The sequence below is a fragment of the Eptesicus fuscus genome, chromosome 19, assembly GCF_027574615.1.
Source record: "Eptesicus fuscus isolate TK198812 chromosome 19, DD_ASM_mEF_20220401, whole genome shotgun sequence".
NCBI lineage: Eukaryota > Metazoa > Chordata > Mammalia > Chiroptera > Vespertilionidae > Eptesicus > Eptesicus fuscus.
In genome coordinates this window covers 37,593,184-37,608,895 of record NC_072491.1, presented here as the reverse complement: position 1 = coordinate 37,608,895, position 15,712 = coordinate 37,593,184, and the positions used below count along the sequence as shown (strand labels likewise).

The following is a 15,712-nucleotide window of genomic DNA, read 5'->3' as shown; positions in this document are numbered from 1 at the left end:
GCAGACAAGGTTTAAACTAGCATTATTGACTGTCACCTGAACTAAAATTTCTCCAGCTATATTCATATCCAAGGATTATTCTGTGCTTTCTTTCTCCCTTTTGTCATACTCTGCCCTCCAAAATTTTTCCTCTTCATTTTCTGGAACATACATTTCATGGTAAACAAACATTCCTCTGTTCCTAACCCCCGCCCCCTCTCATGTCTTAAGAGACACCTCATTCCTCCCCCAGGAGCACTCCCTGCTCCGCAGCTTCCTGGAGTGGTGAGTGTTCTCTTCTCCATGGGCTGGGTTTTCCGGGTCCAGCCATGTTAGGTTGAAAGTCCCTCCTGATTTGTGAGTAATGCTGGCTGTCTACACTATTCACCACACTTTATTATCACCATCGTACTGGCCCTGATATCTCTTACAACCCTACTCACGATATTGGCACAGTCTCCCTAGACCTTTCAACAACTTGGATGAAACCCTGGTGACCTCTTAATCCTTAGAAAAACCACCCATTAAACCTCAGACTTCCTTGTCCTCAACTCTGAAAGCTTCACTTCCCTGATGCTTATGATACTCCCAAACTAAGGCCATCAATAGGACTTTCTCATCATCTGGAATCATTCTACCTCAAGTCTCAGATAGCACAGTCTGTTGTCCTTCTGTACCTCTCCCATTTTCACTGAACCTTCACTTACACTGGCCTCCTAAAGATCTTCAGCTGTCCTCAGTAACCTCACTTCTCAATAAACAGACAACATTTTAGGTATCAGATATGACCTCACACTGGCCTTCTCCCAGTCCATCTCCTACTCAATCTGTTAATTTAACCACAACTTCTTCCATTCCTTCACTCCCACAGTTTTAATGATTATATGTATGATATGAATGCCTCACCTGTGACTCCTGCCTTGACCCATCCCAAAACTTTTAGACTCATTCCTGCCTGCTGGAATTATCTACTAAGATGCCCCACAAGAAGATCAAATCTTTCAATAGGAACTGGACTTACTATAATTCATAAATTTAGTCCTGTGTTATTATCTTACTTTATTAAACAAGCATTTATACCATTACTCAAGCTAATAAACTGGGGAGTTATAGTGATCTCCACCCCTCCTTCACCCTAAGCATTGCGTCCTAAAGCACTTGTGCCAGTCAGAATTCTAAGATGACCACCGTGATCTCTGTCCCCTGATGTTATACCTTATATAGTTCCCTCTCCTTCAGTGTAGATAGGATCTTTGACTTACTTCTAACCTATAGAATATGGCAAAGATGATGGGATGTTAATGCTATGATTATGTTATGTTATATAGGATTCCATCTTACTAAACTTGAGAGAAATCCCCTTGCAAGTTTGAAAGAAGTAAGCTGCCATAATGTGAGAGAGGCATGTGGCAAAGAACTGCAGGTTGCATGTAGGAGTTGAGAGTAACCTGGACTAAAATCCAGCAAGGAAACAGGGACCCCAGTCATAATTAATTCTGCCAATAACGTGAATGAGTTTGGAAGCAGGTTCTTTCTTATGCCAGATGAGAATGTAGCCCAGCCAATAGCTTGATTTCTAGACTTGTGAGATTAAACAAAGGATCCAGTTAAACCAGGAGCAGACTTCTGACCCATGGAAACTGTGAGATACTAAACATAAGCTGATTAAATCTGCACTTTCATACATTACTGCCTCTTCAAATACTATAATTTATAAATAAGGCTCATACGAGCTTCACTGGGCTCACAGATGCTCATCTCTTCTGCTTAACATAATGAGTGTCTTCTTTGTACCTGTAAACCAGAGTCCATGCCTATATACCCAAGCTCCTCAGAGCTTAAACCCAAGAAAGTGAGGCCAGGAAGAAACAGGAATTTGCTCTTTTGTATGCCAAAAGCTCATATCCTAGTTTCCTGTATGATGCAGATCACTTCCCTCTGGATAACTGACACCAGAGATGTCTACATTCCGAAAGGAATCCCCTAAACCCTATGTACCTTAGTGTGCTTTTGAGATATGGTCTCAGGAAGGTACTAATATGAGAATACAACCAAAGAGACCAAAATCCTTGCAAGGCAGCACGAGAGCATAAAGAGGACGAGAGGAGTGAGGGGGTCGTTGCAGGAAAGCATGTGGAGGCCCGGCAGTCAGATTTCCCGTAGGAATCCATCAGGCAAGGAACTGGCTACTGAAGCAACAGACATGGGAATATTTGGTTTTGAAAGTAAATGCCAACCCAACAGACCAGCGTGTAGAAGGAAAAGGGTTATCTTACAAGCCGATATGGAAGTTAAGTCTACCCAGTTATCTCACCAGGCTCACTGGGAAGATGAGGCTATTGCCTCAGGTAAATCTGGTTCCCAATTTCCAGAGTAAAGGCGTCTTTCTAAGGCTGCCCTGCCTACACAGATAAAATCGGGGAAATCGAGAATCATCATCAGTTTGAGCAACAAGAAAAGTAACTTTGGAGAAATCTATTGTTTACCTTTCTACAAGTGAGCTACAGACATTTAATTCGAATTCTTCACAAAAAGAAATAAAGAACAAATGCTTAGAAAAATTAGCTTGAATTCATATAGAATGAAATCTTTTCATGAAAATCTGACTTATTTTCATAAGTTTAATACACAAATTCTCATACTTTAAGCATAATACTAACACTATGTTCAAATTCAGTCATATTTTATGACAAATTTTAGCATATGGGTGGTTACAGATTAATTCATGAAACCCTAGGTAACCATCTAGATTTATCTCACTATAATCAGAAAGACTTTTTGTAAAGTTTTACATTCCATGTATCAGAATTAACTATAAAATGCATTGTTTCGTTTACCTGATGTTTCACTTTCTGCCCAGAGAGCTGCAGATCCAGATAAAGTTCGCTGAAGTTGCCCTCGGTTTCCTTGTTTGGACTGAAGATGGTCAATGAGAAATGGGATTGGCTGGTCAGGTGTCTCAGTTATTAATTTGGTCATTAATTCCTGAAGGTAGAATAGAAAATACATTTACATCTAACAATTATAACAAACACTTACTCAGCAGTTACTATTGCCAGCTGCTTATTCTAGCTGCTTTATATATAACAACTGATTTAATCCTTTTAAAAGCAATCTTTTCAGGCAGGTACACGTTATTGTCCTCATTTTGAGGAAACTGTAGTGCAGAAAAGTAAGTTGTCCATGTTACACAGCTGACACATGGCAAAGCCAAGATAGATAGATAGATAGATAGATAGAGAGATAGATAGATAGATAGATAGATAGATAGATAGATGATAGATAGATGATAGATAGATAGATATAGTATTATTCTATGAAGATTGGTATCTAAGAAGCTCTCATTAGAGACACATGAGTATAAGCCAGCCATTATTATTATTCTACTTGGTTAAAGACATATTAGAAATTTAATCTAAACTCTTTTTAAAACCATAGCCTAAAAATTTTAACTTCTAAAAAAAAAAAAAAAAAAAGAATTTAAACTTCAGATTAGCATTTGGAGAGATGGCGTGATAAACCCAGCTTTCCATAAACCTCACCATATACTTCATATACCAATGATATTTTTTCTTCCTAACTGTATATAAATATCACAAAATGAAGAACATTTATTTGGAATAAAATAAATGAGTAACAAGTCACAGAATCACAGAAAACAAAAAGTGTCTTAGACTGGCCTACAGACACTGCAGAATTTCCTTTCTCCAAAAGTCCTGATGGGTATTCCCTCTTTCTTCTTTTTTTAACCAGTTAAGCAACGGAGATGTCTCCACCGGCCAGACAGGCTGTTCCATTTTTGGACTGCTAATGATGCCTTACACCGGGCAGAAATCTGACTAAGGGTGATATCTACACATTGTTTTCTTTCCAGTCAGGAACAGCAAAGAGCAAGCTCCAACGTGTGGTCAGTTAGACTCCCCAGACTGTTCTCCTGTGAACAGCTGCCAACCCACATGGGTATACTGAGCAATGGGGTTTGTCACTCACATGCACCATTTTACATTCACATCAGTCACATTTCCTCTTGTTGGTTTTAGCCCATCATTTCAGTCTGTCGAGGATCAATTTAAGTTCAGAATTTGTGAGAAGCAGTGGTTCTTGTGAGGAGGCCCAACAATCAGGTATCAGAGTGCCAACAGAAGGGGTACTAGAAATTTCCCACCTTGTTGTTGTTGTTTTTTTTTTGTCTTTAGTCTATTTCCTCTGCCTTGAATGCCCTTCGCTCAGATGTTGAGATGGCTGGCTTGTACTCTCATGCATCTCTATTGAGAGCTTCTTAGACACCAGTCTTCATAAGTCTTTATCACTTCCTTATTTTATTTTCTTCACATCATTTAGCACTCTCCTGAATCATCTCATTGAATAGTTGCTCACCTGTTGGTGCTTGTCTCTTCTCCTCCCTCCCAGAGCACTAAGAGGAAGGACTGCCTGGTCTGATCTATACTCTCTCCCTAGGGCTGGAACTCTACTGCTCATAGGTGGTGTTGAATGAATGAATGAATGAATGATTGACTGATTGCTAAGTTTACTGACCCCAGGTAAATATTAGTTATTAAAGTGCCTAACTGCCCTGGTAAACAATATTTCAAGCATTCATAGATTTCTTAGCCCAGAAAAATATACTGTTCTGACTTCATATACAAGAAACTGCTGTCATGATACCTCAAAGATATTAATGGACATTTCTAACAGTGTAGGAACACACAGATTTATCTGAGTAGAGGCAAAGGATTGTGTAGATGACAAACTTCCAATGTGATCTCACAGACATGGATAAAGCAATTCAAGGTATCTCAAAAATGTGCAGATTAAACAGAGGAATAAAAGGAGTAAAGGAATCCCACCTTAAATATACCATGAAGCAACCTATCACACAAATGTAATACTTTTAATATTCTGAAAACAGATAAGCAAGCAACCAGCTGACACAGGTCTTCTTTCTTTCTATTATTTAAAATAGCAATCATTTAGTTATGAACTGAGAGATCATTGCTCTATTGTGGTAAAACAATGCAGGGTTCAATTAAACCCCAGTTATGGATCAGTGGAATGCAATTTAAAGCATTTTGGATCTTGCTTCTGTAGAAGAGATGTATTATGTTCTATTTAAATCCATTGTACATTACAAAAGCTATGAAAAAAATGGAGAAAAAGATAAATAGTAGGACCGACTAGATTACTTTTGTCACATAAGGCCTGAGCATTCAGATAAAGTAACAACCTATCTAATAAAAGAGTAATATGCAAATTAACCATCACTCCGCTACACCCACAAGCCATGCCCACAAGCCACACCCATCAGTCAATCAGGAGAGAATATGCAAATAAACTCAACCAAGATGGCTACAGCCACAGAGAGCATGAGGGAGGCTTGGGTTTCCCCGGCAATGGAGGAAGCCAAGCTTTCTGCCTGCCCTTGCCAACCTAGGCCTCCACTCAAGGCTACAAAGTTTCAATGCTAGAAGATACATAAATCCAAACAGAAATGGCGGTAGCCATGGAGCTGGAAAGAGCAGGAGGCTAGGGTTGCCCCCGGCGATGGAGGAAGCCAAGCTTTCCCCACACCCTGGCTGGCCCAGGCCTCTGCTTAAGTCTACAAAGTTTCAATTATAGAAGATACATAAATCCCAATAGAAATGGCTGCTGCCATGGAGCAAGCAGAAGATAAATAAACCCCAGATACCAGGGCCTCCACTTGGGTCCCTGGGGGGCGTGGCCAGCCTGCAAACCACCACAGGCCCCTTGCTCAGGCTGCCCCACGCCCCAAGGGAACCCCCACTCTGATCCAGGACACCCTTCAGGGCAAACCAGCCAGCCCCCACCCATGCACCAGGCCTCTATCCTATCTAATAAAAGAGTAATATGCAGATTGACCATCACTCCAACACACAAGATGGCTGCCCCCAAGTGGTCAAAGATTAAGGTGACCAGATTTTAACATTGGTAAAGCGGGACACCATTGACCAGGGGGGGGGGGGGGGGGGTTCTTTTTTTTTTTTAATATATTTTATTGATTTTTTACAGAGAGGAAGAGAGGGAGAGTTAGAAACATCGATGAGAGAGAAACATCGACCAGCTGCCTCTTGCACACCCCACACTGGGGATGTGCCCACAACCAAGGTACATAGCCTTGACTGGAATCGAACCTGGGACCCTTGAGTCTGCAGGCCAATGCTCTATCCACTGAGCCAAACCGGTTTCGGCCCGGGGTGGGGGGGGGTTCTTGATTAAAAATTTGGCCTATATTGTAATCGCTTTTGGTTTTTTTAATAAAAGGAAATTCACTTCTTAGATCATCGTTGAATTTGCATCCTCTTTTCTTACTCATTATGTTAACAATCTAAAAAAAATAATTTAAAATTATATTATAAATTATTATATACATATTGCTTAAAAACACAGTAAGTAGGTACATAATTACATGAACATATTTTATTATTAGTTTATAAATTAAATTAATTTGATTGTTATAAAGTAACTATATTTTTAAAATTATTTTAATTTTAATCCTATATTTCTTTCTAAATAATAACAATACTAACTTGTATTATTTTTCCTCTGAATTTGCCATAACGTAAGTCTTAAGTGTCACTTTCAAGGCCGGCGCTAGACTTTTTACCGCCACTATAAAATATAAATAATACGAGTACTGTCTGCTAAATTCAAGAAAATTTACGTATTTATGAAATAAATAAATTACTTACCTAAATTATCTGAATAGCTGATTTGTAATGACATCACTTGTTTAACTAGCTTACTAGCACGCAGTACTATGTGTATCGTCTGAGAGACAGTTACAAAATGTTTTCGTCATTGCCAATCCCAAAAAATGCCATTGTTCATTAAGTCCAAACAATGGTGATCGAATTCTAACAACTGATCAACAATGCGAACTTTGATAAGCAGTTCTCGATAATCAATTCTCAACAATTATTTGTTATTATTAAAGTTTAACATTATAAAATTAACAAAAATAATATAAAACTCATATCCTGGCTAAATAGCCACATGGCCGCCGAAAAACCATATATTCCCTTCCCATTCTCCTGCCGTTCCCTAGCTTGTTGTGCATTCTTTCCAAAAATCGGGACTTTTTTAAAATGCTGCAGGACGCGGGACAAATTGTTAAAAATCGGGACTGTCCCGCCAAAAGCAGGATGTCTGGTCACCTTATCAAAGATGGCTGCCCCCATGTGGACACAAGATGGCCGCCACAAGATGGTCATCAGGGGAGGGCTGTTGGGAGGGACCAGGCCTGTAAGGGAGGGCAGTTGGGGGCAATCAAGCCTGCAGGGGAGGGCAGTTAGGGGTGACCAAGCCGGCAGAGGAGGGAAGTTGGGGGCAACCAATCCTGCAGGGAAGGGCAGTTGGGAGGGACCCAGGCCTGCAGAGGAGAGCAGTTGGGGGGGACCAGGCCTGCAGGGGAGGGCAATTAGGGGTGACCAGACCTGCAGGAGAGGGCAGTTAGGGGCAAACAGGCTGGTAGGAGAGCAGTTAGGCATCAATCAGGCTGGCAGGGGAGTGGTTAGGGGGTGATCAGGCTGGCAGGCAGAAGCGGTTAGGGGCAATCAGGAAGGCAGGCAGGTGAGCAGTTGGGAGCCAGCAGTCCTGGATTGTGAGAGGGATGTCCGACTGCCCGTGGGATCGGGCCTAAACAGGCAGTCGGACATACGAGGGGTCCCAGATTGGAGAGGGTGCAGGCTGGGCTGAGGGACACCCTCCCCCATGCACGAATTTCATGCACCAGGCCTCTAGTTAGATTAATAAGAGCTTTAAAACCACAGCAATTTCTATCCTGAAACTTCTTAAGATTTGGTGCGCTTCTTTTTTACCTTTCAAATTGGATGGAAAGTTTCTGTGGGTATGTTTTTTCTTTTAAAATAAACTGAAGGGGCCCTGGCTGGTTTGGCTCAGTGGATAGAGTGTTGGCCTGCGAACTGAAAGGTCCCGGGTTCTATTCCAGTCAAGGGCATGTACCTTGGTTGCAGGCACATCCCCAGTGGGGAGTGTGCAGGAGGCAGCTGAACGATGTTTCTCTCTCATCAATGTTTCTAGCTCTCTATCCCTCTCCCTTCCCCTCTGTAAAAAAAATCAATAAAATATATTTTAAAAATAAAAATAAATAAACTGAAGGGTTCTTATACTGTCTTTAGCAGATAGCTCATACAGTCATAATAAACCAAGTAATCACTGTTAAATATTTTATCATTAGTCTAGTAACTAATTTTGGATATCCTTATATTCCATTCATGAATATATGAGATTAAAGAAAGGATACATTCGGTTATAAGCAAAATGAAATAGTTATTGTTTGCAATAAGCTATGTTGGGAATCATGGTTGGGTCTGAATCTAATTTATGAATGCAGTTCATCCCTGAACAACATGGGTCTGAACTGCTTAGGTCCACTTATATACAGAATGTTTTCAAAACAGTGGAAAGTTTTGGGGAGTCAAAAGTTATATGGGGATTTTTGACTGGAGGCGGTGCTTCTAACCCCCACATTCCTCAAGGGTCAACTGTATTGTATTCATAAGAGGAATTATTCTGCCTCTCACTCAATCCAGAAACCTCTTTCCTGAATGTGAATATTTAACTCCTGAGGTTTGCAAAGTTGCTCCTCACAATAAAAGGATCGATTTTGCCCCCACAAGGATTTACACAGAGACAGAACAGGGGGCTGACAGATTGAGGTGAGGAGTCGTGCAGCTGGCATGTCAGGTTGGAGATGGAGACAGGACTGCAGAAAGTTCCACAGCCTTATCATTCTCCATAAGTAAAAAGTATCCTAGGACAGCAAGCCAGTGTCCAGGATGGAGGCTGATCGCCATTAGGGAAACGTCCTATGCTTACAGTGTAGGGGAGAGGGCTCCTCCACAATTACTGCCATGCGTGAAACAGTGGTAATAGGAACCGTCTGGGTGCCAGACCAAGGTGGACACTTTGCACCTGGCCATCTGCTGCACGGGCCACCTGTCCACTGTGTTGGCAGCGCCGCACACAGACCCACATCCAGGTCTAGATTTAAGCTCAGGCACGCTATTATTCCCCCCAGAAAGATGAGACATTGTAGCACATCTTAAAACATGGGGAAAGGAAGGGATGGGGGGGGGGGCGGAATATGTGAGTTAGTGTGGCAGCGTGTTTTCCTCTCAGGCACGTTCAGCTGCACAGGTGCAGGCGTGGAAGAGGTAAGAATCTGTATTTAGGCAGGGCTGTGGTTTAGCGAAATGCGCGCAATGATCTGAGAGAGGGACAAGGCACTTGTGAGTACATGCAAAGGAGCAATTACAATAACTGTCTGCAGAATTACAATAACTGGCCCCAGAATTTAGGATGGACAGGAAGCTGAGTGAGGGCGTCAATGTGATAAGGGGAAATGATGATATGGCAGGATCCATGAACTGGATGTCCAGGTGGGGCCAAAGAAAAGCTGGAATTAGGATACTAGAGACAGTAAGCTAGAAGGATAGAGGAGACAGTCAGAGAGAAGGATGTTTGAAGTGAGACTATGAAGAGCCTACTGTTAGTTACCGGTAACAGCAATTGGAATGGCTGAAACAGGGTATTAGGTAAAAATCATTGGCCGAAAGGAGTTCACTAAAGACACCAGGATGATGAAAAGGCCATCTACACGTATATGGAAATCGCCAAGATGGAATACAGGTGTAGTGTTAGAGAGTGTGGCAAAAATTAGGAGATAAAACTATTGAGGAATCGAGATGAACCACCCAGAGGTCTGTGGATCAAAATAACAATGAAGGACAGTGGGCAATATAATCTGAAGACATGGAGTTAAAAAGATATTTTAAAAATAGTTCTTAAAACTAGCAAGTCTAAAACATATAAGTACTAATGTTTCCTTTTTATTAGGAATATTTCCTCAGCTAGAAAAACTATACTATTACCATTAGAATCACAAATTATAAAATATTACATGCATTAACATTTATATATTCATTTTTCAAAGAAAAATTGTACCTAATACACAGAACACCAAGTCAATTTACAAAAATGTTAACAGATAAGGCATTCAATACTAAACTTACATAAACTAAAATCATGGCATTAGGTATAGACAGAAATTCTTAGATAAGCTAAATTTAACAGCATGCTGACATCATGCACTCCCTATGGTTTATGGTAAGTAAAAGAGCATATTGATGACCTGAGTAATTGCTGGAAATTCATTTCTAATTTACAGACACCTAACAGCCCCGTTCTCAGAAGGTATGTGCTGAACTCTGTTTATATATGCTTTTTATAAGGTTTTGTAGAGTTATATGTGTTTTGATAAAAACAGATATCATATGCTTAAAACTAAAATTCCTTGATGAACAATAAACAGAAATCAATTACAACAAACCCGCACTGGGTCTGGCTGAGCGCAGTGCAGCTGGTAAACTAAGAAGTGATTTAGGAAGATTCACAATCATTCAGTAAAATCCATTTTCTGCTGAAGCAATGAAAATTGCCAGCTGTTTTCAAGAATGTTTTACATATGAAATATGCTGTGTATGCTTATATATTTTTATTTAACTAAAAACATTTCTTTCAACACAAAATTCAGACCACAGATACCATTTGGAAGCCATGTGATTCTGTAACATTTGTGCAACTAGTTAAATACATGTTGGTTTCTTGTATAATCTATGGTCTTATACACTGGCCCTTCCCTCATGCCCCAAGGACCCATTAAAATAACAGAAAAGATATTATTCATAGGATGAAAACATACTAGCAAGGATAATAAGGAAGGGTGCCATCACTTGACTAGAGCTTTAACAAACTCTGGAAGCAAGAAAACTGAAGTAGGTGGGCTAAGACTATGGTTGCATCAAAGCATGGAAGACACTGCAGCCCAAGACAAGAGAAGTCAGTTCCATTCTTTCCAAGAGCCAGAAAGACTATCCAAGCTAAAGCACAAAGAGAGACCAAAGAGACACCCTCAGTGTAAGTCATTAGGAAATTGCATTCCCAGCAGGTGGGCTGGCTGAAATCCCATCTCCCTCTCCTAAGGGGTGCTGTTGGAAGCTGAGCTTTTACGCAGAGTGAGGTCAGAGAACCTTGTCTCATGCTACCTGTCTAAGAAATTCTCCAGGAACAGTGTTGGACTCCAAGAAGCAGCAGAGTAGAACCAGAGGTAACACTGGACTCCGCATCTCATGGAAGGTGAGGTCAGATGCCTGGGAGTGAGCCCAGGAAAGCAAGTCCCCCTCAAAGCAAGGCCCTCCTTATCGGGCAGCACCTTGACTACCCACTGATGTGTTGTCCGAGGAAGCCCAAAGGCTAACCTCTCTAAGCCAATACCCAGCTTTCCTTGTCAAGGAAGAGGTCGGATGGGGGAATCTATTCAAGTACAGAGAAACTGGTACAAGCTACCGATGATAATCAACCTTGTGTTTCATTCATATATATGAATCAACAACCAAAAATCACTAGAAATTTCAGGAAAAAATTGAACAAGTATATAAACAAAGAGAACAACTGATCCAAGAAGAAATAGAGCTATTTCAGGAAACTACTGGAAAGAATGTTGCATTTATAAAACAGGAATTTTCTGCCATGAAACCTGAGAAATCTGAAGCAAATATAGAATTTGTGAGGATTAAAACAGTATGGTTAAAATCAAAATATACATGGAAGGACTCAATTAATTTGAGGCAATGTTAGTGATCTAAAAATAAAAATGGAATAAATCTAATGATAAAAAAAACACAATTACAAAAATAAGGAGAAATATAAATTAAGAGACATGGAAGTAAGGTATGAAAGGCCCAATATCCTTTTAAGAAGCATTTCAGAAGAATAAAGTGAAAATGCAGATAAGAAAATTTTTAAAAATTAATAAAAACTCCCTAAGCTGAAGAGATAACCAAAGCATCAGACTGTAAGACTAATAATGACTCAAGAATATGTTCTAATAAATAGTTTCGTACTGAAAAATATACTAAAGGCTGTATAATTTGTGGGATACAGTACAAAATGAAAATGCAGGGCCCCTTGTTCAAAAATGATTAAGAATTTAAAGATAGCGAGAGCAGAGCATTAAATCAAGTATGGGGACCTCTGAGCGCGGGGGCCTGTGTGACGGCCCAGGTCACACCGCCATGAAGCCAACCCTGGCTAAAGGAATGTTAAGAGTTGCTGAGTCAAATACTGCTGTGCTATACACTGCTTTTTTCAGTAAATTTCCCCAGTGCTAAAACTGCATATTTAGCAAAACAACTCAAATATACCATGAATATCTCAAGAGTACTTGAAACTTTTTCAAAGTGTTATAAAATCATTTCTTTCATAGGGATTATATAAGTGAATGCTTCTGGACCAAAATAATAATCCTGATTGTGGTAAAACTACTGGATTTTCAAAATAGTATTCCAGTATACTATGTTTGCTCCTGACAACTGTTTCATTACATATTCCTTTAGGCTTATGCTAATCAACCTACGAGTATATATTTAATATAAATAGGATAGTGTTCACAGATACCAACCACTGGTTCAACTACAAGTGAATGCTAACCAGCTTTGTTTAAGCAGACCTATTTGGTTTTTAAATTAACTAAGAGGCCCTGAAGATTTCTAATAGTTAAAATGGCTACAGAAAAATCATCGATTATATTTTAGTATCTTTGTATTCCTGTAATCTATGTTTCAGGCTTGTAAACTGTGGTACATATATTTTGCTTTTCTTTAGAAATATGCCATTGATAAAAGGATAGAAACAGTCTAAAAGAAACCCATAAAAATAAAATATTCAGTGACAGTTCATAGGACTGAGTGTTTCTTAAATAGGGCAGCACAATTAAGTAATGCATTTCAAAAGTAAAAATGTGCAACCCAATTCAACAATTCAAAAATGACAACTATATAAGGATATTTATTGACCATTATGTAAAATAAAGATAGTGAATAACCTAAAAGTCTATTGATAAGATTTTGGCTAAAGAAGTTATTATATACCATATTTTGGAATATCTTAATTATTAAAGAGAATAAAGCAGTTTATATATACTCAAATGGATCCTTCTCCAAGTTTAATTGCTAAATGAAACAAACACTCAAATAGTTCATTTGTGATTTTTGAGATAATGATGCATAAAACTGCAAGTTGGGACACGAATTCGGATGGCACTTAGGAAAATATGGGGATTGAAACGAGAATGGAGAAATACCTGGGAGGCTAGGAGAAAGGATTCCGTCTCACTGTAAAAGCAACGAAGGGAACGAGGTGAGAGAACCAGAGTGATATTCTGAGATCGACAGAACTGGAGAAGACTAGCAAAACCATCTGGAAAAACTTCTCACTTTACGAGAGAACTGAAGACCAGCGGGATGGGCTGACCTGGCTGGGCTTACAAAGCCACCAGGAGTTGTGCTGTATACTGTGCAGGTGGAATTCCTCAGTCACTGATTGCTATGATTATTAATGATTAATGTCATCATTAACATTATAGGAACTATAACACATTTAGAAACATTCAAGAGACAGACACTGAGTCTTTTGTTTTTCTTTAATCCTATGCTAAATTCCCTGCTAGGGCCTGAGAGATAGCAGGATGAATAGGACATGTCTCCTACTGTTTGGTGGCAAGGAGGTGTGTGTGTGTGGGGAGGGGGAGGGGGGGGTGGGGGGGGGGGGCAGGGATTGAGACAAAGATATGCCCCCAAGGTTTCCATTTAGTGTGAAAATTGCTAAACTTCTATAAGTACAGCCTCCCAAGAAAGAGATATAGTATACAGGTTTTTTATATGTAAAGTAGTACCATTAAAAGTACCCAGCATACTTCCTATTTCCCTGCCTTTAGGATCTACAGATTTCCTTATCACTGAACCCCTTGGACAAATATGTTTATTTTCCACCCCACAACATCAAACTCCTACCAACCCCCCACCACCAACCACCCCCACCACCACCACCTCCTTTGCCTGCTATTAGACAGTTGTTCTAATAATATAGTTCTAATACAATAGTTGTCCATGTGTCTCTCCCTTAGCAAACTATAAACTCCTAAACCACAAGGACATGTGCTCATATGTATTTCTAAATTTCTCATAGTACATATTGCTGACTTGTACTAATCAGGTCAGACTGCTCATTTTTATTTTAATTGTTTGTTTGACATGCTGAGGCAAACATGAGAAGTATAAAACAGACTACATTCCTTGACATCAAAGAGCTCACAATTAGTATTTGACCAGCGATTCTTACTAGGAACAGGGGGCCCCATTCCAGATGTTCAGAATCTCGAATCCCTGATTGGAGTGCCTGTGTGCGAAGTTGGATTCAGAGAGGTATCAAAACAAACATATATTTTTCTACCTTCCTCCAGTACAGCTATATGTCCAGGGAAAGCCCCCTGCCCGCTTCTTTGTTTGTGTCCCTCAGAGGGTGACAATGTTCATCCCCAGGCACACAAAAGTTGTTCACTGATACTTACAAACATCCATATGTATATATCCCACATATTCTTACTGGATATGATATGAAGGAATTCACATTATTGCTTTTTGTTGTTGTTGTTGTTAAATTCTCCCTAAAGCTACTAAAGTAAGTTGTTTCAAGTCCTATCCTAGAAAAACTATAATTTAAGCTATAAAACTTAACAGTATTTTCATATCACTAGCATTCTACCTAGTTGATTCATTTGATTATAGGGATACCTACTGCATTTCCAAATAAGCTGATTCTCTCTAACAGTTAATATGTACTATAGCATGGCCTTCTCTCTCAGCGAGATATAATTCAAGAAATTAAATCTTGAGCACACAATTAAGTGAAAGGTTCCATAACTACTAGTGGCCACTAGATGGCAACAAGCAGAAATGTTGTTATTTTTAGCACTAAATTATTGAGATCACTGCCTTCACTTGAAATGAGAAATTATGAGCTTACTACAAAGCATCTGAGCTCAAAACAAGATAAAATTCATCACTGAAATTGTAGGAAATGTTATAAATTTAGAAACAAAATTGCTTTGCGCACTACTTGGCACTTTAAAATCAGGCCGTAATTGCCAAAGGAAGCATGTTTCCTCTCTTAGAAAGAGCATGCTTACCCACTCAGTGTCACTCTCTATGGTATTATTCCTGAATCCTTCTGCACCCTCTTTCCCACAGGTAGCCAAACACTAAGTCTGGCTGCTGGTACCTCATAACTCCATCTAGAATCTAGTCGGTCCTCTCTAATCAGATGTCACTGCCTTGTTCTAACCACCTATGCTCTCTCCCCTAGATCACCGACATGTTCTCGTCTTCTAATTCTCTCTTCTCAAACTCTGCACTGAAATAACTTGCTTCCTGTAGTAAATCTTCTTCTCAAGGTTGTCCTTTCTCTATTATTTGCCATGCTATTGACTTCCCTTCCCTGTGCCATCCTTAGGAAGCCAAGTGAGAGCGAAAGTCATGCAGAAGCCTGATTTTTAGGCTGTGAAATAGCTTCCAATTTGTCACTGCAGGTGGGAAAGAAGGTTCATTGCAAAATTCCTCATTTTCACTGATCTTCTCACATTCCCATGCCTTGTTCCACCAAAAATGTAAGATATTGATATATTTTATCATGCTTCATGATATCCTCCATTTATTTGTTGCAACAATGAACAGTTCTGCCAAGAAGAACACGTCAATTCTCTTGTATATTGGATCATATTACGAAAGCCAGCATTCCCTGTAATTAATGGACTTATTGTGAGACTACCCCTCAGTTTCAGAAGGGCTAAACTTAGCCA

At 39.7% G+C, this 15,712-nt stretch overlaps 1 protein-coding gene across 1 annotated transcript in view; it reads right to left on the bottom strand.

Annotated features, from left to right (window-relative positions):
• The window catches only part of C19H8orf34 (chromosome 19 C8orf34 homolog), a 253,026-nt gene that overhangs the window by 202,362 nt on the left and 34,952 nt on the right, over positions 1-15,712 (bottom strand). Inside the window, 1 exon segment of the mRNA XM_054708756.1 lies at positions 2,817-2,964. Within this exon segment, the coding sequence (XP_054564731.1) occupies positions 2,817-2,964 (148 nt within the window).